The 25,140-nt window shown below is 54.5% G+C and overlaps 1 protein-coding gene across 2 annotated transcripts; it reads right to left on the bottom strand.

Annotated features, from left to right (window-relative positions):
* Positions 1-1,058: 1,058 nt before the first annotated feature.
* WSCD2 (WSC domain containing 2) lies at positions 1,059-25,105 on the bottom strand. 2 transcript variants are annotated; one of them, XM_017814461.1, is made up of 10 exons: positions 25,032-25,105; positions 14,482-15,414; positions 13,677-13,745; positions 10,171-10,285; positions 9,515-9,699; positions 8,439-8,560; positions 7,775-7,949; positions 6,732-6,896; positions 4,773-4,973; positions 1,059-2,959 (listed from the first exon to the last, which is right to left on the bottom strand). In XM_017814461.1, exons 2-10 carry the CDS (start codon positions 14,855-14,857, stop codon positions 2,607-2,609), a joined length of 1,761 nt encoding a protein of 586 aa, XP_017669950.1. In that variant the 5' UTR covers positions 14,858-15,414; positions 25,032-25,105; the 3' UTR covers positions 1,059-2,606. The 2 variants fall into 2 exon arrangements, with proteins under 2 accessions (XP_017669950.1, XP_017669951.1); XM_017814462.1 differs by lacking the exon at positions 13,677-13,745.
* Positions 25,106-25,140: the final 35 nt, after the last annotated feature.

The raw sequence follows: 25,140 nt of genomic DNA, 5'->3' as shown, positions 1-25,140 counted from the left end.
GGGAGGCTATTAAATGTCAAGAGCTTTGCACAGGAAAATGATGCAGGAAGGATGGTTGGCTCCTCTTTCCAGGGGGAATGGAGATTTTATTAGTGCGTGCCAGTCCCACGTGGTAAAAATATAACCCGGCATTTAATAAATAAATAAAAATAAATGAGAGCATGAAGCTTCAGCTCTGTGCGTGCAGGGACAGCAGCTCCTGGCAGGAGGGAGAAGCTGCTCCTGCGTCAGTGGAATGGAAGGGAAGGAGGGACCCCCCCCTAATCCAGAGGTGCATCCAGATGTGCAGCACACGCTGACAGGGACCTAATGACTTCCAAGTGCTCCATTTCAGTGCAAATTAAATTTAAAAAAAAGCAATTGCGGCGCAATAAAGGCAGAGGAGGGAAAAATAAAAGAGGGAAATTGAATCTGCTGGTGCTCAGGGAGCTCCATCAATCCTTTTGCCGTGGGTTGGGAAGGGGTTTGTGGGGGCGGTGGGGCAGATGTGGGGTCCCCCTCCCCACGCCCCTCCTTCTCCTGACAAGCTGCAGCCCAGGCTCTGAGCGCGTTGGCTGCACGCAATGTCAGCTCTTAATTGTTTTATCTCCGAGATTAATTGGCTTTTGGGGTTTAATTATTTCCGAGGGGCGGAAGGGAACGCTGCCCCTTTGGCAGCCACGGCCTGTCAGAACAAATCACGCCTGATGTGTGTCTTCATCACTGCACACCCAGTGCTGCTATAAAAAAAGGGATTTCACCAACTCCTGATCAGAAATAAGGAATAAATTGCACCGAACCTGCTCTTGCTCCAGCGCTGAGGAAGGTTGGGAGGCACCAGGAATAAAGTCTGCAGTGAATCTCCCCATGGACCCCAACAAACCTGTGCTGAAGGACACTCTAAAGGTACTAAAGCTCCCAAGAAGGAGCCCCTTTGGTTGTGTTGTCAGTGGTTTAAATACAGAAATCACATTGTTGGGATTAAAGGTGGGGGAGAGGAGCCATATCCTGTGGGACACCCTGTTCTGGGATGGGTGGGGGGTGCTCAGGTGGCCCCACAAACACACGGGGAGGCAGAATAGCAACAAAGTCTCTCCTTTAATAGCTGGATTGACCTGAGGATTTGTTCTGACCGAGGTAAACGGCCCCAGGGCTGCCGTGAGTGAAGGAGCGTGGGCTCAGCTCCATTCCCAAAAAGCCTCCAGCCATTTGTCAAGGGAAGAGTTAAAACCAGGGCAGCTGCTCCCTCTGAACACATTCACCCACCTCCGTGCAAAAGAAACAGGGAGCAGGAGCCTCCCAGCCCGTGTTTGCTCCTCAAGCACATTAGAAAAATATATTTTTATTTAAATTCTCCTTTTTCTCCATGGAATTTTCTTCTCTCTTTAAATATAGATCGAGTGGTGTGTCTCGATTTGACCTGTGCCTGTGTTTCTATCAAGATCAAGAGTTAAAAGCCAATTGTTCAACATCTAATCTAGAAAAGGCTGCGTACAATATATGGCTTTTGCACCTACATCCAAAGGGAACTCACAGGTTGGGAATATTGGGGGAGCTTGTTTGGGGCAAAGCCAGGACAGGGGCAGGCTGGGAGGGCAGCGTGGGATGAGGGGATGGCTGGGGATCACATGCAGCTCTGCACAAAGCCAGCCTGGAAACGGCACCTTCCTGTGCCCACAGGATCCTTTGGTTTGGGTTGGGGCTCAGGGGGGCTCAGCCCCCCCAAAGCTCAGCCCCAGGGTTTGCTCCCCACTGCAGCTCCTGGCCCCCAAAACTGCTGCTGGGGGGCTGTTCTGGCTTATGAGCTCCTGAAATGAGGCACAGATGAGCTCCTGGGTTGCAAAAGCTCTTCTGTCTAGGGCCAACGTCCCCCTCTTGAGCATCATCCCCGTGGAGGGGGGAGATCCCACCTGTAGCCACCCAGGTGGGGGTCATGGACTCCTCCAGGGCTGGACCAGCAATGTTGCCTGGTGCTAGGGCAGCACTGGGGAATGCAGCCTTGCTCCAGGGAGCCAAGGGAGCCAAGGGCTGGCTCATGGGGGCACAGCCACCTTGTTTGGGGACATTACTCTCCCCAGCACAGCCTTCCTGATTCCCACCTGGAATGATGGGATCCGTGGGAGCAACACCCACACAATACCACCCCTTGGCTTAAGGCTGATGGATTCCATCCAGGGACAAGCAGATGCCTCCCAGGGCTGGCCATGGAGTGAGGGGAGTTTGGGGATACCCACCCCTCGGAGCTCAGCTCCAGCGGCACCGGGTCCATCAGGCACGGCCTGTGTCCCTGAGCCAGCCCAAGGAGACCACAAACAACCCAGGGCACTTCCAAGGACCACAGATAAAACCCATTGCACTTCCAAGGAGGGCTGTGGCAGCTGGAACAGGAGTGGGATGGAGCAGGAACCCTGTGGTGGTGAAGGCACCCGTGTCCCCTCGGCGCTGCCGCCTTGCCGGGGTCTGTGGTGGCCAAACAAGCTCAGCACTGGCTGGGGACCACTCGTCGCTCATGCAGGGAGTTGATCAACAGCTATAGCAGCAGATGGAGAATTAAAAGCAGAGCCACCCACTGGGTGGAATTAGGCAGAGGCCGGGAGCAGGGTCAGGTCCCCCCGCCGTCATCACCATCATCTCGGGTAATAATCGTCTGGGACTCCCGACAGGTTCCGGAGCTTCAGAGCCGTGTCCACTGTTTTGATGTAGCCACTGATCATCTTCCTCATCTCGGGGGTGTAGGGGTCATACTCCAGTTTCCTCAAGCCGGATCGCTTGAAGTTGCCGTCCTTCTGGCCCTCGACGCAGAGCAGCCTGTCCTCGCAGGCAGTGATGCCCAGCAGCCCCACCATCCGCTGCAGCTGCACGAAGAGGTCCCGTTTCAGGTCCTCAAAGTGCACCACCAGCACCTTCTTGCCGTAGCGCAGCCAGTCGAGGGTGTGGGTCGCCCACCACGGCGCGTAGTTGGCCACGAACTCTGGCCACTCTGGAAAGAAGGAGCAGAGGACACAGTGGGTGGGTGGGTGTGCTCTGTGCCCTCCCACACCCCTGCTGAGATCTCTCAGTTATCCTGCTGGCTAATTGATCCTCCCATAGAAACCTGGTGGTAAAAGGGGTAAGGAAACATCAATAATGAGCCACAACTCTCCTGATGGTGCCGCACAGACCCATCCACAACACATAAAAGCTCTGGACATCGGCCTCTTCCTCGTGTCCTTCCCACGAAACCAATGCCTGATTAATTGCTGAGCTGAGTTTAATTCCCCGAGGAATCATTAAACACAGGATCTGTTTCATTAAGCAGATCCAGGACAATTCACCTTGTGTAATCATATCACATAAAACTTTGCTTTGGAACCGCTCCAGGGATATCGTAAAATTAACGTCATGGAACCAAACAGGAGTTTGGCCTCTGAAGGGCTGGGAATGGGGGGGAAGGAAATCCCCCCTCCCTGCACCAGCACCTGGGGGTGAGGCTGGAGAGAGGTCATGGTGCTTTTTTTCCCAAATTTGCCCCCAAACTAGTTCTTGAAAGAAGAAAATTATTTGGAGAGCTGGGCTGCAGGGAAGACTGTGGATGGGACCCTCCTCCTCCATGGCCAAGTCTAGCCAGGCTGAGCCCAGATGGGATCAGCAAAATGGGGCTCACCAACCAAACAATGGAAAATCTCCATCTTTCCCAGCAAGTTCTGACAATTAACCTAGTTATGCTGTACATCCTCCAGAAAGAATTTGGTGATGTATTTTGTTGCACATCCAAATAGGATGGTGCTGGGCAGAGGGAATGGTCCCCTCTGCCTGGCCTGCCCCTCCCCTTGGAGGCATGAGGCATGGGACAAACTGGGGAGGGAGCTGGGATTGGGATGAGTCAGGATGGTCCCTGTGGTGCTGGAGTGATGGTCCCACATCCCCTCTCCAGCTCTATGTGCAGTTGGATAGGGATAAAATCTACCAAGAGGCTCCTGGCCCACCGTGGTGGGGCAATGGCAGTCCAGGGACTTTCGCAGGGAGACAAAGATTGGGGGATGTCACTCCCTCCTGGTTTTATGGAAAGGGGAGAGCAGGGCTGGGCTGTCTCTGGCTCTGTGAGCACATGGAGATAACGAAATCCAGACACAAAACAGCCACAGCAGCAAAAGCTCCCCTTAAATAAACTCAGAATTAAGGGTAGCAGATGTTCAATCAAGCTAAATATTTTAACTCTTTCCAATGAAGTCAATCCCACAACAGCAATTTGTAAATTGCTGTAATTAACCAGCCTGCACAACATGCCTGTGCATGGGAAAGGTGGTGGCTCCGGAGCAGCCGGGCACACGGAAATCCCACCCGGATACCGCCTTGTCCATAGGGATGGGCTTGTGACAGCCACCACTCCCTCTGATGACACTGGGGACAGGAGATGCCCATCCCTGCTCTGGCCCCACCCAGGGCAGCATGGTCCTGCTGTTCCATCCCATCGTGTCCCATCCCATCCCATCCCACCCCATTCTAATCTGTTCCATCCCATTGAACCCATCCCACCCCATTCTAATCCATTCCATCCCATCCCATCCCATCCTGTCCCACCCCATTTTAATCCATCCCATCCCACCCCATTCCACCCAGCGTGGGAGCCCTTGGCCATGCAAGATGATGCTGTAGGTCATGTCAGGAGATGGACATGGTGACCCCAAAGTGACGGCACAGCCGAGGATTCCCCAGTGGAGACCCCACTCAAGCTCTGCTGGGCTTTACCACCAACTTCCCAGCTCTGGTGGCCAGGCTGGAGCTCTCCCATCAGATCCCAACCCCTGGCCTACCTTTGCCCTTCCAGTGGGCGTGAGCGGCGAAGCCGATGTGTCCCCCGTACTTGCGGTTGAACTCGGCCATCAGGGCCTTGTAGGGGTTCCTGATGAGCAGGATGGCAGAGTCGAAGGACTCGATCTCCTTCTGGCCACTCTCGTGGGTCTTGATGCAAATCGTCCTCCCGCTGCGCCAGTGGTCCCGCTCGCCCTTGAATCCTGCCGGGACAGAGCCCAGTGGGAATAATAAAAGGGAGCTGGGAGGGCTCAGCCTGGACAAAAGGAGGCTCAGGGGGGACCTTGTTGCTCTCCACAGCTCCCTGGGAGGAGGGTGGAGCCAGGTGGGAGTCGTTCTCTTCTCCCAGGTAACAAGCGATAGGACAAGAGGAAACAGCCCCAAGTTGTGCCAGGGGAGGCTCAGGTTGGATATTAGGAAAAATTCCTTCATGGAAAGGGATGTCCAGCCCTTCACAGGCTGCCCAGGGCAGTGATGGTGTCACCATCCCTGGAGGGATTTAAAAGCCATGTGGATGTGGCACCTGGGGACATGGGTTAGTGCTGGGGGAATAGTTGGACTCGATGATCTCAAGTCCTCTCCAACCCAAACGATCCCAGGATTCTCTGAAAGGGAACGACTCAGAGATATCAGGTTGCAAAGTACAGTTGGATAAAAGCAGCTGGGGCGTGAAGGAGGATTTACATCCCTCTCCCAGATGGAAATCATTCATTTGCCCAAGTTATGAGTCACATAAAATTCATGAGAGGGTGGGTACCAGCACAGGGGCCGCTCAGAGCTGCATCTCCCCAGCCATGCTCAGCTCTCGTGCTTGTTTTGGGGGGGTCGAGAACATATTTTCCCTGATCACAGCGTTTAAACTCTCCCATTAAACTAAGAAGGGGGAAAACCCCCCTTTTTGTGGGGTTGTGGAGGAGCCCAGGGCTGTGGTGATGCCATGAGGGGTCCAGAGAGGGGACCACCACCCCCTGTGCCCTGCATGGAGCATCAGGGCTGAGTCCAGCATCCCTCCCAATCCTTGCAAAGCACAACCACCTGGAGCAGAGCCAAGGGGGAGATGAGCTGGAAGGAGCTGTATGACATCAATTATAGAAGTGTAATTTGCTCTGGGCCGTGCCGGGCGACGCGGGGCTGTGCTGGTTGACCTGCCAGTTGCCTGGATACCTCCTGGCCCCTCTGACACGGAATTAACACATAACCTACGCTTGGGTGGGTGAGCAAAACCCAGCCAAGGCTTTTTCCCAGGGTTGCTCCGCTCCCTGAGATGTGGCTGCACCCAGGACTGAATGCCAGGGGCTGGAACAGTCTGCGCTCCCTCAATCAGGGATGAGTATTTCCATCTCTGGAAGGCTGGGTTTGGCAAATTCAAAGGAATTCCTGTGGTGTTGGGCAAACAGAGGTTCAGGGGGTACCCCATCAGCTCTGTGAGTACCCCAGGCACAGATCCCAGCTTCACCACAGCCAAGGAGGAGCAGAGCATTTCCTCTCAAAGGTGCAGGAAGGGGAGGAGGAGCGGGAGAAATCTTCAAGGTCCACAAATAAAACTGTTGTAAAAGGCTATAAAATGGGGGAACTGGTGTTTTTTCTTCCCCTTGCAATGAAGTGGGTTATCACAACCCCAGAATCCCAAAATGGTTTGGGTTGGAAGGAACCTTACAGTTTTCATTCCAACCCTCTTGGAAAGGAACATCTTCCACTAGACCAGGTTGCTCCAAGCCCCGTCCAACCTGGCCTGGAACACTTCCAGGGATGGGGCAGCCACAGCTTCTCTGGGCAACTCTTGCCAGGGTCTCACCACCCTCGCAATTTCCTCCTAATATCTGACCAGGACACCCTCAGTCCAACCATCCCATGGAGCAGCATCGCTCACACCCTTCCTGCAGACCCACGGGATGTCACCAGGACCTTTCCCAGCTCAGATGGGACTGGTGCACTCCCAGCAATGACACACCCCCCCTCACCTTTGTTATAGAGAGACCCATCAAAGTAGTAGCTGCCGGTGTAGAAGCCGGTGGCCAACTCGATCAGGTGCCGTGCCCAGGTGTTGCCAGCTCCAGGGAAGCTGGCCAGGGCCACCAGCTGCTTGGCTCGGCTGGGGAGAAACCTCCTGTCCATGCAACGGTTGTCTGCAGTGAGAATCAGTCATGGCACATCAGGAATGTGTCATGGAAATATGGTTTTCCTATAGGGACGTCCCACTGCCTCCCGGGAGGATGGAGGGGCAGCAGTGAGGAGGCGGATGCTACAAGGAAAGGCGCCCTGCCCAAAGCACACAGGGACATCCCTAAAGGTCCTGAACACCTCAAGGAGTCCTAAACGCCCCAAAAAGTCCCAAGGAGAAGATAGTTCTCTGCCATTACCAGCTCCTTGCTGCCTGCATCCTTAGAGAAGAGTGAGTAACAGGGATGCGTGTGCCTAGCAACGTTCCTGCTTTTTATATGGATGAATGAACAAACATTTCCAGCATGGCCTCAAACACTGAAGGCGGGATCGTGACAAGACTGACTTGCTCTGAACCAAAACCACCTGAATTTGGGTCCTCACTTGCTCCCTTCAGCCCTTTCCTCTCCCAGTAAAAGTTTTCCCCTTTCCCTGTGCTTCCCTGTCTCCATGGTCCCAGTGCCAGAGGACAGGAGCCCTCTCTGCAGCATCCTGGGGAATTTCTGCCTGGTTACAGTTTTTCCCCCCCCCATATTATTCCCTGGAGCTCATCCCCTCTGGATGGTGAACCCTCTGTGGATTCACCAGCCGGTGCCCAGGAGGTGGGAAAAGCCCTGGCAAGGAGGGATCCTGCCAGAGGCAGATGGAAAACTGCTCTTCCCTGCAGCTGAGTCAGGCAGTAACTACAGCTGTTTGTTCAGGGGAGGACCAATTTCCCAGGAAATTCAAAGAAATGCTAATTTTTAATGGAAGATGCTGCGAGCTCACACTCGCTTTCCTCCAGCATTCTCAGGAAGGGAGTGGGAAAAGGGTGCTGGAGTGGTCCCTGCCTGTCCCAGCTCACCTTGCACCTGGGTCTGGTAGACCAGGAGGAAGTCGGCGGTGCCGCAGCTCTCGAACTCCTCCCCAGGGCACTTCTGGGCACAGAGCTGCTCGTCCTCGCGCTCGTGCAGCGGGAACAGCGTCGTGGGGAATCCACAGTGGCACGAGGTCCCTGCCAGGGCTGACAGCGGGTATTCCTGCAGGGATGGGCACATGGAGGGCAGCCAGTGGCACTGCCCCTGTTCCCCGTGGCAGATCCTTCCTCTGCCCCCCATACCTGTCCTCGCTGTCCTGGTCCCACTGTGCAGTGTGGGCTGGTTTGCAGCATCATTCCAGTCTCCTTCCAGGCCATTCCAGCATCCTTCCAGCATCATTCCAGGCCATTCCAGCATCCTTCCAGGCCACTCCAGCATCATTCCACCACCCTTCCAGCATCATTCCAGCACATTCCATCATCCTTCAAGCATCATTCCAGCATCCTTCCAGCACCCTTCCAGCATCATTCCAGCACCCTTACAGCCCATTCCACTGTCCTTCAAGCCCATTCCAGAACCCTTCAACTGTCATTCCAGCACCCTTCAATCATTATTCCAGCACCCTTCAAGCATCATTTCAGCATCCTTCTAGCTCACTCCAGCCCTTTCCAGCACTCTTTCAACATCCTTCCAGCATCTTTGCCCCAGTACCTTCTCAGTGCAGAAGTCCACACACTTGTCCACAGACATGTTGAGCATGAGCTGGCTGGCGGGCAGGGCGATGGACACGTTGTCCGGCCGGCGGAAGCACCCCCGGAATATGGCACTGCCATCTGCGAGGGAAAGAGGCCACAGTGACCCTGGCACCACTGCCCCCTCAAAATGACACCACTGCACCCCAAAAATGACATCACTGCACTCCAAAATGGCACCGCTGCCACCCTGTGTGCCCCAGGCTCGGGAGCAGGAGCCTCTGCGTGACACAGCATTCCCGTCTCCCGCCGCTCCATCGGCTTTTCCCCGGCTCCCGGCCCCCTCCGGCGGTGCAGCCGCGTTGGCTGACGCGCTCGCCCGGCTGCTTACGGTGCAAAATCAGAGCAAAACCCCGGCAGCAAAGTCGGGTTTATTTTTGCTTCGCTATTTTTATCAACTCGGTGATCCCGGGCTGCAGGAGGGGTGGAAACAGCGAGAACTGCAGGACTGGGGCTGGGCTGGTCCCTCCGGGATCCGTGCCCTGAGGGGTCCCATCCCACCACTCCCGGTACCTGGGCAACCTCAGCCCCACTGCGGATTCCTGGTGATGGGAGCTCTAATTGCTCCACCCTCTTTCCCACTGTTTGGGAATGAGGAAAGACAAGCAGCAAATGTGGGTAATTATAGAGCTGCCTAATTGGGAGCTAAACGAGCTACTCTGACAGGGAGCACCCTCGTCTCTGTCTAGAGCTCCCGCACATCCTTCATCCCGCAGCACACACTGAATGCACTGATGGTCAGGAAAGAGATCGTGTCCTGAAGTCCCCCAAAATGCCCTGAATTTCCACTGGGGTCCTTGGGGTTCCCTGTTCCAACCTGCCCCATCCAGCAGCGTTCCTCACAGGGGGATTCCTGTGGTTTGCAGGAGCAAAACTACCCCCCCGCCCCCAGACCTGAACCTCTCTCAAACCACTTGTACCAAGCCATGACCCAGCTTACACGGCACAGGGATGTCAGGGTCACCCCTCCAGCACTGCGAGGGGTTCCCCCATTCCAGGGCTGAGCCAGGAGCTGTGTGGATGCCGCTGACTTACATCTCCTGGCGGATTCCTGGGCCAGCTCCAGGCGGTAGATGGAGAGGCGGTTGATCCCACCACAGGTGTTGCTCCGCTCCCCCTTGCACTCCATGTTACACTCGGACTCGCTGGCGTTCGACGCCTGGATCTTGTGCCCACAGTAGCACTCGGCGCCAAATTCCAGTCCCGCATAGAGGTACCCCCTGTGGAGAGGGAGATGGGGGGCTCAGACATTCCTGGGATAACCCCTGTGGAGAGGGGGACAGGGGACTCCCTGGGGATTTTGAAGGAGCATCTGTGCCACAGCCTGCTCATGGCCAGTGCTGGAAGCAGCGCTGCATCCCAAGGGTTCATTTTTGGGCTAGTGATTATTGTAGGGCCCTTCCAATTGAAAATATCCTATCCTATCCTATCCTATCCTATCCTATCCTGTTATTCAGTCCTATCATATCTTATTCCAATCCATCCTATCCTATCTTATCATTGCATTGCATTCTGTGTGCCGGGAATGACAGAGATGGTGTACAAGGATTCATGGAGATGGTGTGCAGGGATTGACAGAGATGTTGTGCAGGGATTGACAGAGATGTTGTGCAGGGATTGATGGACGTGTTGTGTAGGGATTCATGGAGAAGGTGTGCAGGGATTCCTGGAGACACAGTGCCCTGCCCTACCGCTCGGCACAGTTGTCCTGGCAACGGAAGACTGTCATCTTCTTGTAGTCGAAGAAGGACATCCCACGCAGGGTCCGCTGGCGAGTGTTGTCCACGTAGCAGCCGATGTATCGCGCTGGGGGTGGAGAGAGGAGAGGGGGGTAAGAACCCACTGGGGCTGAGCCCACCCATTCCCACCTCCTCTTGATTATTCCCTAAATAGGGATGTGCCGCATTGTACCCTGTTTGTTTGCTTTGGAAACACGTGCTCTGGGTACAACAAACAGAGAAAGGTGTCTAATGCCCAGGAACACCCTCATGGATAGAAGGAGTCCTGTGGCTCTGCACTGAGGGTTCTCCTCTTCCTCCTTTTCCTCCACATTAGCCTCCAAGCTGAGCAAAGCTGCTCCAAAAGATGAGCTACATAGGAAAATAACCCACCCCCTTCACCCTGCCCTGCTGGGAGCACAGGGCTGGGCAGACTGGAGAAATATCATTTAACACACATTTTCCTCAGCCAGCGGCTCATTTTCCCCGGCCCCAGCCTGGGAGCAGAGGATGTTTGTCCAGCACTGACACTTGGCAAAGTAAAGGCTGATGCCTGTGCTGAGAGTAAATGAAGATGCCAGGAGAGAGGGAATACAACTGAATGAAGTCACACTAAAATCATTTACTTGACAAATGTAGCCTTTCCCAATAACCTGAGCACAAAGAGCCATCTCCTGCGTGCCTGCGGTGACATTCCGTGCCGGCTGTAGGCTCTCGTTAGGAGTGAGATGGTCCACGAGCTGTCCCTGCTCAGCCTCCTCATTAGGTGCCCTCATTAGCACCCTCGTTAGTGCCCTGCTCCTGCTCCCACCCGAGTGTTTGCTGTGAGGAGATGCCTTAGATCAATGCAGGGATGTGGAGCTGGACCAGGGATGCTCAGCGTCCTCACTGCCACTGCTGCTCCAGGAGAATGGGGTATGGGAGCTGTGGGACGAGCCATCAGTAATCAGCTAATGAGGTGTCCATTAACATGTTCTGGCAGAGGCTGTTCAGCCAGACACCCAGTGGGTGTTCCAGGGAGAGGGGAGGGCAGCACTTGGGACCAGTGCCTGGGTCTTACTGGCCCAGCAGTGATGGCAGAACTGGTGTGGAAGCCCAAACCAGTCCGGTTCACCTCACTCCCTGTTCCAGGTGTGCAACCTCAGTGAATATAACAGCAATAATTCACTTTTTATTCCACTATCCCAGATTGCTCCAAGCCCCATCCAACCTGGCCTTGGACACTTCCAGGGATGGGGCAGCTACAGCTTCTCTGGACAACCTGTGCCAGGGCCTCACCACCCTCACAGGGAATTATTTGTTCCATATATCTAATCTGTGCCACTCCAATTCGAAACCACACTGTGGGATAATACTTTTCACCCCTTCCCTGCATTCCACATCTGACCCAGCTCACCAAGCACACCCCATCCATGGCGTGCCCCACACAGGCCCCCCCATTCCCCACCAGTGCTGCAATAGCCTTCCCAAGCCAGCCTGGGGGAAGGGGGAGGAGAAAGACAGAGAGAAATGTGTCTGATAACTTTAACCACCAGGGCCATAACTCACTGCTCCCAATTACTCCCAGCAGAACGTGGCATTTCCTCAGGGCTGGGCAGGTTTTGGCTGGTCAGTGCATTCCAGCCCTGACGGATCCAGCGGGGACAGGATTTCTCCAGTCACTTGCACCGAGCTGGTGACTGATGTGCATTACCTTCAATCCATTGCTCTTGACATATGTGTGCTGTTACTTATTGGGAAGCCAACTGGAATAATTAGGGACATAAGAGGGCAGAAGTGAAGGGGTTGATGCTGAGAGGCGGGCGGTGGGTTCAGCACAGCTTGCAAGGAGAGGGGGGGCTGCCCCAGCACGCGGCTCACATGGAATCAGGAAGAATTTTGGAGCACGTTGGAAATAAGGGTGTGAACAGACAGATCAACACAGCAATTGTCATTAAATTCTCCAAACATCCCACTCTTCCAGGAGCTAGGGATATAGGGATGGCTCTGGCTGCGTGCCTGGAGTGTCTGCTCCTAACCCTTTCCTCATGGCATTGCTTGGTTGTGTGTCATAGCTGGGAATGGCTGGAAATGTCCAGTAAAAGACAGGGATGGATGTGGCTGAGGGCTGGGGACAGTGCCTGCTTCCCCTGCCTCACTGCCTCGAAATTCTCCCGGGTTTGAGGCAGGAGATGCACATTCCCACAGGGATGCTCCTTCCCATGGGGAAGCAGATGAGCTGAAGCCATTCCCTGGCAGGCCTGATGCTGCCGGCAGAGGGAGGAGGAGGAAGAGGAGGAGGAGGAGGAGGAGGAGGAGGAGGAGGAAGGGAGCCGCACAACACACTCAGGAAAGCAGAGCTGACTTTCGGAGCCGTATTCCCTCTGGAACAATCTCACGTGGCAGAGCTTCCACAGCCGCCTTGTTAAGCTGTCCCCTGCCTAATTACCAGCACCATTAAATCCGCCTGCTCCTGCCAGATATCCCGGTGCTTTGGAGAAGAGCAGGGGAGCGAGGGGATGCTCAGCCCATCCCCTGAGGCTCTCCCAGCCCTGCTGGCACACCAGGCACAGCGGGCACGGGCACGTGGGATTTCTCAAGTTGGAGAATTTCTCCACACCATCCTGCTCGGGAGCTGCCGAGATGCTCATGGAGTGATTAAAAAGGGGGAAATGATGTTTCTAGACCACATGGGAGCAGCTAAACCCGTTGAAGCTCAGCCCTGCATCCTGTCACTGTCCCTTGTTGTCGGGCACAGGAGGTGGCGGTGCCAGACGGGGTTAATTGTGGAGGACACGGTGCATATGGCCTGGACTGGAGCCTGCTTGGGGTCCTTATGGTGTCTGACAGCTCAGGGACCATCTGCTTGGGATTCACTAAATGTCAATTTGCATTAAGAGCGATGTGACCACTGAAATGCCCCCGGAGACCCCTTGACACAGGGATACAAAAGGGGAACCATCTTCAGCTCGTTTTAGCAGGAGAAAGTCCTGTAAGCACCTCAAGACGTTTTTACTTTGGTTTCCAAGCCTGGATCATGCATGGAGGACTTTACCTGCTGTGGGGCTGGTGGCTGAGGAGGAGCACCTCATGCCCTGGGATCAGCCCAGGTTGGGGGGGACCAAGCCTGGACCCTTGTGAAACCACGGGGTTGGGGGTTCCTGCTTCCCTCCATCCACACCTCCTGCCCCATCAACAGTCCAGAAAGCTGAATCTCCCAGCCTGGGATGCTCAGAGAATTGTAAGTGCCCAGCCCATGAGGCAACTCTGGAGCAACTCTGGGGTGTGGACTGGTGCAACCATTACAGGAATTAGGGGTCCCCATGGATATGCATTCCCACACCCTGGACCTTGGGAGAGGGGAATGAGCAGCCACAGGCAGAGATGGTCCTTCCCCAGTGGGGCTGCAGAGCAGAGAGGGGACAACAGGGGGTCTTTGGGTGACTGGCACTGGGTGCTCATGGGTGCCAGAGGGCTGGATAACCTCAGGGATGCCAAACCTGACAGGATGGCAGCTCCCAGCCACCCGAATTCCATGGGAGTGTACAGCTCCAGCTGTGTACGGCTGCCTGCAGGATAAATAGATGGCATTTTAAAAATCGATGGGAACGACTACATTCGCTTATCCTTGGTCATTAATAATGGACCCACTTGACAACACCTCAGACACCACAGGCAGCAGCCAGGCAGGGATCTCCTGACTCCAGAGTCCAAATCCCAGCCCTGTTTGCACTTCCACGCCTGCATGGGAATCACAGCCAACCTCTGCCTTGACACCCCAACAGTGCAAATAGCCCATAAATCTGGGGTTTGTGTTCATTAGAGCCAATACAATGAAAATCAAATTTGGCCTCTGGCACAGCCAAAGATGGGAGGAAGGTGGGGTGAAGCACCCCCTCAGCTGGCACCCCCAAAAAGCAAGGGGCAACTTGGAGCTTGGTAATGCACAAGGGGGAAAGAGTGAAGATGGAAAAATAAAAGTGGATTATTGGCACTTAGGAAGAGAGGGAAGGAGGAAGAAGATCCTTCTGGAAACATCCTCTGGACTGGTGGTCTCCAAAGTGAGATGCTGCACCCCAGGGAGTCCCTTGGGATGTGGGGAGAAAACCTCAGCGCTCGAGTAGCACATGCACATAGTTTATAAATAAATACACAATTCCTGGTGGTGCGTCCTCAGGAATGTGTTCCTGGCAGGCATACACAGCCAAACCAGCTCAGTGACCATTGCCCCGGCTCATAATGTTCCCTTAGGAAAGGCAAAAAGAAGGGACCACCCCCCCCAACACGTGTGTCCCCAGCCCTTACCTCTGTCCTCCTCCTTCTCGCGGCCGCTCCTGCCCCTGAGTGCCCGGCTCCGGGTGCCGCCGTTGTCCCTGGCTTTTCCCCTCTCCGCCGGTTCCTTGGAGGTGCTTTTGAACCAGGGGCCGTGTCGCCGGACCCTCCCCGGGATCGTGGCCGCTGCCCTGAAGCCGCGGCTCAGCTGCATCACCCCCAGGTAGGGCAGCCCCGGCCCCTCGCCCCCCGCGGGGCTGCGGGGGCTCCCCGGGACCGTGGGCTCCCCGGAAAAGCCGGAGTGCAGGAAAACCAAGCTGCCGGCCGCCAGGTACAGAGCCAGCAGCGTGAAGAACCGCACGGGTTTCCGCCGAAAGTACCGCTGGAGTTTTACTAATAGCTTGGCCATAGCGTCTTCATCCCTCCCCCGGCAGCCGGCGCCGCGGGGAAGCTGCTCTTCGGCCCCAGGGACGCTCCAAGGGGGGCTTCACCCCCTCTGGATTGGTGCTGGATCCTAGGGAGCAGATGGGTGCCCCGAAATCACAGTGAGGGCTGCAGGGTGAGGCCGTGCAAAGCTACTGCCCGAGTCTAAAAAGTCCTGGAGTGCTGGGAAAGGTGGATTTTGAGCCCCCTCGTCGTGCCCGGGGCTTTTCCAGCGCTGGCTGTCACCGGGTTATTCTTCTCCCGGCAAAGCCCCCCGGCTGTGCCTCGGAGACTGGGCCGATGGAGGGATCATGTTGAGGAAATCGAGGTTTGAAGGTGATTTGAAAGCCGATCGGTTGCCGCAGCTTCTCGCTCGCCGGAGGCACCGGCTCCGTCAGGCATCGCTCTAATGGGAACGGCACCGCTGCCCTTTCAGACAAAGAATGAAAAGTCCCTGGACGCGTCTGGAGCCTGGAATGCTGACTGGGACCCTTTGTCTAAGGGAGCCCCATTCAGCTCACTCCCAGGGCAAGAAATCTCCACCTGCAAGTCAAACAGAGAGAGGCACACTCAGGAAAGTGTCCCAGGACACGGGGAGGATGGTGGTCCCTCCCCCTCTGTGGGGTGAGGAAGGACACCCAGGCTCTCCATTGCCTTCCAGCCCTGGAAAGGGGCATTTCCACTTCCCCCAGACAGGTAACTGGGTGCAGTGGGAGCGATGCTGGTGGGTACAGGGGTGTGGGGTTGAACTCAAACCACAGAGCCCACAGGTCTCTGCCTCGTTGTGCAGGAGAGGAGCTACAGGACAGCTCTGGGACATGTGCAGAATTCCCATTTTCACCCACAGGAGGATGAGCTCTGCACCCAGACTCACGCACATGCACATTTCACCCCTAGATCCAAACATCTCTTCACCACCACTCCAAGTGAAATCCATGGATGGACAACAGGGTAGGAGGATGCTGCCAGTGGATTCTCTGGCACCTGGCATCCCGGGGCTGGGAGATCCCATGGGAGCATGACATCCATGTGTGACTCTCCCTGTGCCTGTGTTTCAGCCCCTCATGCCCCTAGTGAGGCTTTTGCCATGACATTCTCTATCCAGCCAGGACCATCTCCATTCCCACCCTGCCAGCTGGGGTGGACCCTCCACTGCCCTGGGAACACCAGGGCTATCCAGGGCCATCCCTGGTGGCTCTTGGCACAGGAAGGACAGGCAAGCCCAGGGAAGGGACAATCTCCTCCAGCCCAGCAAGGCTGGACTTCCCTCTTGGGAATCCTCATGGGATTTCTCCAGCTATGAGATTCCTATGTATTTTTCCCCCACCTATGGAAAATTTGCTCCATTCCTTCCTGGGATAACACTACATGGGAAACGGCAGTGCCACCACATCCTGCTGACACATCAGTGTGCCAGGGATGGTCTCATGCCCAGGGTGTGCTGCCTGTCACGGTCTCATCTTATTTTAGGAAAGGAGACGGAAATAAATGGAAAGACAAAGTACCATTAGTTTAATGGCCTCCGTGTTCCTGCCATCTGTCTTCAGTTGATTAAATAAAAAATATTGGTGGAACATATGGCATGAATTATACATCAATATTTTAATCTGGGTTCCCACAGTGGTTATTCAAATACCTCTGGTTCTGCCTGGTGAACTCGGTGGAGCTCAGGGCCAGGCAGGGGCTGAGCAGTGGTGGGCACAAACCCACACCACCCGCTCCCTTGGAGCCAACACGGCCTGAGTAAAGGCTGAGGAAACTCAGAGCAGCAGCCCAGCAAGGAGATTGGCATTTGGGCTTTTCCATGTGTAGGCACCTCTGCGCAGGACACAGGAACAGGTGGTACCTTGACATGGGCAGGGAGGGTGGTCCAGCCCCACCACAGAGGGCAAACATCCCCAGCCCAGTGGTCCAGCGGACCTGAGGGTGCTTGGCCCTGGACAGGAATCTTACAGCTTCCCCTTCCATGCCAGAACAAACCCACCTGCTGGAGCTGAACATGAGGTGGTTTGGGGTGCAAACAGGATGTCTGGGGGGTTGTCCCCACTCCCCAGTGTTCCCACTGCCACCCACCCTCCTCCCCTCCCAGGCTGGAGCCTGCCAGGCTCGGCAAGGAAGAGCAGCATATAAAGAAGGAGCTTAAATGACTCTCCTTAAGCATCTGGAGCTCATCCTTCTCCATCATGAACCGTGGAGTCGCAGGTCAATTACTGCACATTTGCATATATTCCATTAATGCTCCTGCTAATTGTCTGTGGGAGATAATGGGCTTGGCTCCGACTCTTCGGCTGCCTCACAGGCAGTGAGGGTGGCAAATACAGCCGGCACCAGTGCTCCCAGTATCACCATCAACACTCCCAGTGTCAGCACCAGCACTCCCCAGATTGGCACCAGTGCTCCCAGTATCAGCATCAGTGTTCCCAGTATCGGCACTGATGCTCCCAGTATCAACAACAGTGCTCCCAGTATCGGCACCAGCAGTCCCAGTATCGTCATGAACGCTCCCAATATTGGCACTAACACTCCCAGTGTCAGCAACAGTGCTCCCAGTATGGGCACCAGCGCTCCCAATATCAGTGTTAATGCTCCCAGGGTCATCATCAATGCTCCCAGTATCAGCACCAACGCTCCCAATATCAGCACCAATGCTCCCAGTACTGGCATCAGTCCCAGAAGGGGCTGGGCATACTGGGAGCTGATGGATGTGGATGCTGGAAGCTCCCCACAACACCACTCCCTGCCTCCCACCTGCGCTCCCCGTGTTGTAGGGATGGATCCATCCCTGAGTGCAGCAGCTTTGGTGTGAAGGACCAGCCACTCTGGGTCCCACTGCCTGCATCCCACTCAGGCTGTGTTCAGGAGCAGCGCTGGTGCCAGCCCAGCCCGTGGCATGGCTGGGGGACAGTGGTGACACACTTTGACATCCAAACTAATGAAGCAAACGGGGACATTCCTGAGCCAGCGCAGCGCAATGTCCTCAGCATGGCCTTCCGTCAGCTGCTGCAAAGGCTGTCTGGAAAACTGCTGGGACAGCCAGGCCAGGGAGGGATTTATTCCCAAGCCCTCGCTTGGTTGTGACCCTCTGTCCCTGTCACGGGGCTCTGGTTGGATCCCATGGGATCGATCCAGCCCCAGGGAGCTGTGTGGCTGGAAAAATCTCCCAGCTGGCAGTGCCAGGATTGGGGTGTCCCTCCCAGCTGCCCCAGACCCCCTTGGCACCCAGAACCAAAGCACAGCAGAGCTGAGGGTGAACACTTCCCCGGGCAGTGGGTCCAGCCGGGATGAGGGGCTGCTTCCTCACTGACCCCCATCACCACACCTGCCAAGAGCTGGAACCCTCATCCCAGCAGTGGGATAAAGAGCTGAGCATTGCTCCACACCCCAATCCTCATCCCAGCAGTGGGATGCCCAGTTCAGCATCACTCCACACCCCAATCCTCATCCCAGCAGTGAGATACCAGACTGAGCATCGCTCCACACCCAACCCACCTCCCTCTGCGGTGTCAGCAGTCCTGAGGCCAAGGAGGCAAGGAAATCCTCATGGATTTTCCAGGTTTATCCATCCCTCCCATGCACAAGGAGGTGGGTACAGGTCCAGGGGGGCTCTGATGAGTGAGGGAGCGTCTCTGCCACTGCGAGTGACTGGGATGAGTGAGGCACCAATAAATTATACATTTAGGTCTTGTCTTCAAATTGCTCTGCAATTACTGGGCACCAAGGTTCAGTTGTCTTCAAGCACCACCTCACATCTGACCACGGCCAAACTCGCCGCCGGCTCACGTGGTTCCCCCAGGGCAGGAGAACAATCAGCCCATTAAAAACAGCAAATTAACCAACACAAGAATTCCATTAGAAGGAGAAGGCGATGGAACTATCCAATTTCATCACATCATTAGCATTTCTTATCAGAGGGACAAGGAAAGAATAGGGCTTTAAAACACAGGGGGATGGGATGGAGTCTGATGACAACAATGGGGGCCCCTGTCCCAGGGGAAGGCTGTGACGCAGGTACCAACCTCAGTCCCACACCTCAGGGAGTGGAGGGAGAAGGGTCCTGCACTCAGCTGAGCATCTTTGAGTGCACAGCACAGTACCCCCCCAAAATTCTTCAGCTGAGACCTGGAAATGGGATGATGTGAAGACCCAGAGCATGGGGGTGCAAGGACCAGTTCATGGGATACAGGACCCAGTCCATGGGATATAGGACCTAGTCCACAGGGCTTGCCTTGACCTGCTGTCACCCAAAAGCCACCCACTTTGGTGCAGGGACCACCAGAAAGCCCCACGTCCCTCCATCTCCACCCTCAGTTCCACAACACAGAGCAGCTCCTATGGCCTCACACCCTTGTGCCTCCCTGGTGTGACGGCACCAACCAGTAACACCAGTATGAAACCCCAGGGACACTGGGCACCTTGTGCTGGCATCCCTGAAGCCTTTCAGCCTCCCTCCCTAGGACTGCCCTGCAGTGGGAGCTTGGAATTGCTGCTGGGCAGAAACTGGGCAGCTCGAGCTCCCAGACGAAGCTGCCGTCGTCTACTCCAACCCCATGGAAATGGATTTTCACCCTTTCTCACTCTCTAAAGCAGCAAATGAGATGCATCAGGCAGAATTTAACTACTCTTTAAATTTAAATATGTTATGGCTGGGAATGAAACCATTGGACATGGAGGTTTCCACTGCAGCAGGGAACACCTGGACCATCTGAGGCATCTCCCTTGGAGCCTCCAGCACTCTCCGATGCCTCTGCCAGGGCCAGTAGAGCACATTGAGCTTTTCAATCAAAGCAAAATTTATTTATTCAGCTCCTCTCTGCCTTAATTTTGCTGAGAAATGGGTTTGTGCATCCCCTCTGCCGGGGAAAGGCTTAAGAACAGTTGACTCAGCAGCTTTCGGATGTCACGGCTCATCCCAAGTTGCTGCGCTGGGATCAGATCCTGTTCCTCGGCAGTGAGACATCCCCAGGCATGTGCTTCCCTGTGGAGCTTCTAAATCCCTTCCATAGGCCAAACCACCAAGGAAAACCCTCTTATTTGGGACTTTCTGGCCTGATTTGTAAATCCAGGGCAGGACTTGCCTATCTGTTAATGGATTTTTGTGCAGGATTTCCAAGCATGTTGGGGGGTTTGTAAATCTTCCTCCTTGCTGGGAATCCATGGAAGGGTTTGGACTGGAATTAGGTGGCTGATTTTCATTTATAGGCAAAACCTGATTTTTAAATATTCTGCAGAAGATTTATTGAAGGTCTCAGCACTTACCCAGGGCCAGGGAAAGCCATGGTCACAAGTCCAGATGGGAATGAGGCTCCAGCTCTGGAGAGAAATCACAGATCATTCATCCAGAGGGACAGGGCTGCCCCAGACTAATTGATTAATGGCTGCAAAAGGCCTGGAGCTCCTCAGAAATGAGGTCGTGCTGATTGCACAACCTTCTATTCGTGCTGCCTCCGCTCTCCAGGGGATGGAACCCACAGGGCACCAGCCCCGTTTCTGCAAGGGCTGAGTTATAAATAAATCCAGGACCATGGGGCTGGATCCTGCCCTGGGTTATTCCAGCGCACCGAGGTGACTGGACAGTGCTGCACAAGCCCAGGGCCTGCAGCACATCCCAGAGGGGCAATTTTGTTTAATCAAGCTGATTTAAGCAACTTCAACTCCATCTTTAAACATGGCATTGAGCTGGCGTTGCAAATTCCCACAGGTATCCCAGACCCCAGCCCAAGGGATGCTGAGCCCTACAGAAAGGATGCTGATTCCTGCCAAAGGGATGCTCATCCCAGACCCCACAGCCATTAGATGACATGGGGTAGGGGATTTACTCAGGGGCAGGTGAGTGGCTCCCAAAACAAATCAAATCCAGGGTGTTTCCAGCCCCTGGAAGCACAGAAATGCTGTTGCCTTCAGGCCACTGATTCCCAGGTAATCCCACCTCCACGACTCTGCTGCTTTCTCTGCGTATTTTGCTCCAAAATGGTCCAAGCAGAGCCAAAAAGGGTGTTCTTTGCTTCACACTCTGTTCCTCCACCTGCAATTCCATCCAAACACGTTCCAGCCTCTTAGAGGCTGAATTCCCCTCACATGTGTGAAAGCAGCTCATAAAGAAAACTAGTTTAAGCCATGAATCATTTAAAAAGCCAAAGGCAGGGAAGGAAATAGCCAAGTATTGCACAGATTTGGTCAGGGAGAGGATATAGGGAGTCATGGAATGATGTAAATTAGCCAGCACAGCAGAGATCCACAGCCCTGGTACCCAGGATCCCCATCCCAGCTGCTGAAAGGCACCCAAATTCACAACATCATTTTCACTTTAATTAATTCATCTGCAACAACTCCAATCGTGTCCGTTATCTGATTCTCTCCATCAGCATTATCCCATCTGCTGGGTTTCTTTTGGAAGAATGTTTGTGGAAGGAGCAGGGAGTTCCTTTGTTTAGTACCAGGGCTGATTGAATTTGGGTGCTGGGAGCAGGATTCCACACTGTTGTCAGCAATAAAAATGAATAATCAGCCCAACCTTCGCCTGCTGCATCCCTGCTGACCCCCAGCATCCCTCCCTGAGCAGCCCTGCTGCCAGCATCCACCCCATTCTCATGTGCAAGGCTGAGAAACCTCCATTTCCCTATGATTTCCCTGTTTTTCCTTTCAAGGCCAGAACAGCAAATCTGCTTGAATGGGGGTGACATATGGTGGTATTTGAGAGAAGTTACCCTGGAGCTAGGGGTCTCAGGGACATAAAACCTGACTCCCTAGTCTCCCTCTCCCCCTTCTTCTCACCCTTGCATGTCCCTTTGGACATTTAAACCCTGTGAAAAAGGTGATTTAATTCACTCAGACGATTCTGAGTGTCTGTGAAAGGGCTTAACCTAATGAGTTTTAATGTGTCTTATGTTCTGGGTATTTTATGCCCAGGCTGCAAAATCCAGTTACGGTTTTCAGTCAGACTTAGTGAGCCGAGCCCTGCATGGGAGGGGGTGTGCTCACATGGGGAGAGGAGGAGGAGGATGGGAGGAAGGCCAGGGCTGTCCCTCAGGGAGACACAGCTGGATCCCAGCCAGCTGCTGGCTCAGCAAAACTCCCCCCAGACTAAGTGCTGCCTCAATTCCGCGGGAGGAGGTTTAGGATCTAAGGGCTGGCCTCTTCCAGAGGTGGTGCCAGGACTGGCAGCCATCCCTGGAGGATGCTCATCATTCCCAAATTCTCTGGTCACTCCATTATTGGCACTCACGGACACCTGCACCATCCCTGTGACAGTGGCAGAGCAGCCCTGAGCTGCAGCCGCCGGCACATCCAGAGCCTGACAGCTCCTTGTTCCAGGGAAAGCCACGACGCTGCTGTTTTTCTCCTTGTGCTTAATGATGAGGAACAAACCCCGTAGCCAAACCAGAGCAGCCGAGTGGTTTTCTCCCCAGGTTTTGAGCACCGGAGCCACTCCTGGCTCTGGGATTCGGAAAGGTGATGAGATGCATCAAAAGGATATCTCCCAAAGGGAAATCCAGGTGCACCCCACCAGCAGCACCTACAAGACCACCCCTTGTGGTATTTATAGCAGCACAAATCCCACAGAGACCATGATGGGATCCATGGGGACATCACTGGGGAGCTGGGAAATGTGACCCCCCCATGGGGCTCAGCTCCACCGAAACATCTTCCACGGGCGCTGCAGGAGCACCCACCACATTCAGTCCATGATGAACCCCCCAAGGACCCCCTGGGTGGGGCAGAACCAAACCAAATCTGCCTGCAAAGCCCACACTCAGGTCTCCTCCATGGAGATTTCCCTCAGCCCTCATTAATCCAGGATTAGAGGCAGCTCTGGGGCAATTAACAAACGAGCTTTTCAGGCAGCAGACAATGCCTTCGCAGCCCATTAATAGAGTGAGAAGGATGATTTCTTGCAGCCCTTGCTTTAAAACCTCCTTTCCCAGGAGGGCTGATTCCTTTCTTTTCCTGCATCCTGCTGCATGGAAGAGATGGAAGGCCCAGTTTGGGGAGAGATCTGCCATTCCCACGAGTGCTGCAGGCTCACCCCCGGCTGAGCAGCACAGAGCAGGTTCTCCTGTCCCACACTCCTTCCCTGCTCCCAGGCTGAGCTCCTGGCTCCAGAGGGGGCCAACACACTGTGACAGAGGTACCAAAGCACAGAGATTCCTAGCCCAGAGCAGAACCAGCTCCCTGAACAGCTCAGGGAGACTGAGGATTTGGCAGTCCCAAGAGAGATGGAGATTAGGAGAAGCAAAGATTTTCCTGGGATCTGGACCGAGCTGGGAGAGATGCTGAATGCCCATGGAGGCTGTACCTTGCAGAAGGGGATCCTGCCTCAGCCACGGGAAGTGTGACTCTGGATGGGAGCCTGGAGGTGCTGAGGGGTGGCCCTGGGGACACAGTGGCAACAGAGATTTGGCTCCAGTGAAGTTGGAGTGAACACAGAAAGGAAATCATGGAGAAGGAAACCTCAGAGGACAGCGCTGGGGAGGGAGCATTCCAGGCTGGCTGGAGCCCGTGGGGTGGAGGCCACGGTGAGAGCAAGGGCTGGTGGCACCCAGTCTGCTGCCAGGGCTGGGGAAAAGATCCTCCAGGAAGGACAAACCTTTTATTTCTGGGAGAGGAAAATCACCCACATGCCCCAGCTGGGCTGTGAGGGGACGAGGGCTCCAAGGGAACTTTCCTGTCCCCTGAGCATCAGGGAGCCTAAAACACAGGGAGACCTGGGAACTGCTGTGCTGGACACAGGCACCTGCAGCCCTGATGCTGCAGCTGGACCTGACTCCTTGGGCTCCAGAGTCTGGGAAAGGCATCCAAAAATTCTCTCTGGGCACCCCAGGCCCATGCATGAGCAGCATAACTAATAGTATCTAGAATATTGTAATATAATGTATATAAAACTTATAGTGACTAATATATAGAGTACAATACTATATGTAAAGCCATAATACCTGCTAATAATATAGAGAATATAATATAATGTATATAAACCCCACAATAACTGCTTATAATAATATATAGAATAGAACAATATATAAAAAAGTAATACCTGCAAATAATATATAGATTATAATATAATGTTTATAAAACCCACAATAACTGCTAATAATATATACAATATAACATATATTAAAAAATCTAATAACTACTAACAAACCCCATCTCAGAGGAGCCCCTCGTGCTCAACTGTGTTGGACATTCCAAGGGCCAACTCAGCCAGGAGAGAGCTTCCCCAAGCCCAGGGAAAGGACAGCTCCTTATAAAGGATAACTGGACACAAATCCCCTCAGAGGAGAAGGTTACAACACTCACAGGATGAGAAGGTGCAGGTGGGCCAGGGCCAGGCTGGGTGGGGACACCCTGGGGCTGGGAGCTGCCCCCCTGCCAGGCTGTGATTCCCAGCTCTGGATTGCCAGGAAAGTTTATTTAATCCTGCCTTCACAGAGGAAAGGGTTTATAAGGCTCAGCTCAAGGTTACCTTCACACCACTCTGCAACAGCCTCTGCTCTCCCTGCACATATGGTTTGCTTAACTTTATATTAAAATATTCCCTTAAGTTGCCAGCTTGGATATGGAAAGAAGAAAATGAATAGAAAAGGGGTTTTTGAACAGATTATATTTGCTCTCCATTTCCCTTGCAGAGATATTCCTGCACAAAGTCTCGGGAGGAGGAGGAGGAGGAAGAGGGGAGCTCTCTCCCGCCTCTCTCCAAAGCAAAACCCTCCCGAAACCAGCAGAAAACAGTGAAAAATCCCTGCCGGGATGAGGCGGGAATCATCAGCTCCCTCACATCAGCAGGGGTCTCGGTCCCCCCTCCCCACCTCAACTTCCCACACACGCAGCCGCGATTCCCCTTTCCCACGCACATTCCCGCCTGGCCGGGGTCCCACTGCCCCGGGCTGGGGGCTCCCCCTGCCCCCCCCCCTCGCCCCTTCCCCCCAGTCCCGCCGCTTCGTGTTGCGCTTTTCTCCCTTCTTCTTTTTTTTTTAATCCTTTTTTTTTTTAATCTTTTTTTATTTCCCGGGGTGGGGGTGTTTTTTGGTTCGTCCTCTCTTTTTCTGGTTGTTATTTTGGGTTTTTTTCCCCGCAATTCGCGCGGTTTTACCGCGGTGCCCCCTCCCCGCACCCCAACCCCGAGCTCAGACCCCCCTTTATCCCCACCCTCCACGCCTCCTGCTTACCCTCCGCGGGCCCAGCCCGGCCCGGCCGCCGCCGCTCCATCCGTCCCTCCATCCGTCCATCCCTCCATCCATCCCTCCGTCCCTCCATCCGTCCATCCCTCCATCCATC

The sequence above is a fragment of the Lepidothrix coronata genome, unplaced genomic scaffold (genome assembly GCF_001604755.1).
Source record: "Lepidothrix coronata isolate B3197 unplaced genomic scaffold, Lepidothrix_coronata-1.0 Scaffold44, whole genome shotgun sequence".
Taxonomy (NCBI): Eukaryota; Metazoa; Chordata; class Aves; order Passeriformes; family Pipridae; genus Lepidothrix; species Lepidothrix coronata.
Note: the sequence above shows the minus strand (reverse complement) of the source record. Positions and strands in the feature narration are given on the sequence as shown.

Excerpts from the sequence above, each read along its gene's own strand:
- WSCD2 (XM_017814461.1), bottom strand. The coding sequence starts at position 14,857 with ATGGCCAAGCTATTAGTAAAACTCCAGCGGTACTTTCGGCGGAAACCC. Across the intron at positions 6,897-7,774 it reads CTACCAGACCCAGGTGCAAG|ACAACCGTTGCATGGACAGG; the intron begins GTGAGCTGGGAC and ends TTCTCACTGCAG. Across the intron at positions 2,960-4,772 it reads CGCCCACTGGAAGGGCAAAG|AGTGGCCAGAGTTCGTGGCC; the intron begins GTAGGCCAGGGG and ends CCTTCTTTCCAG.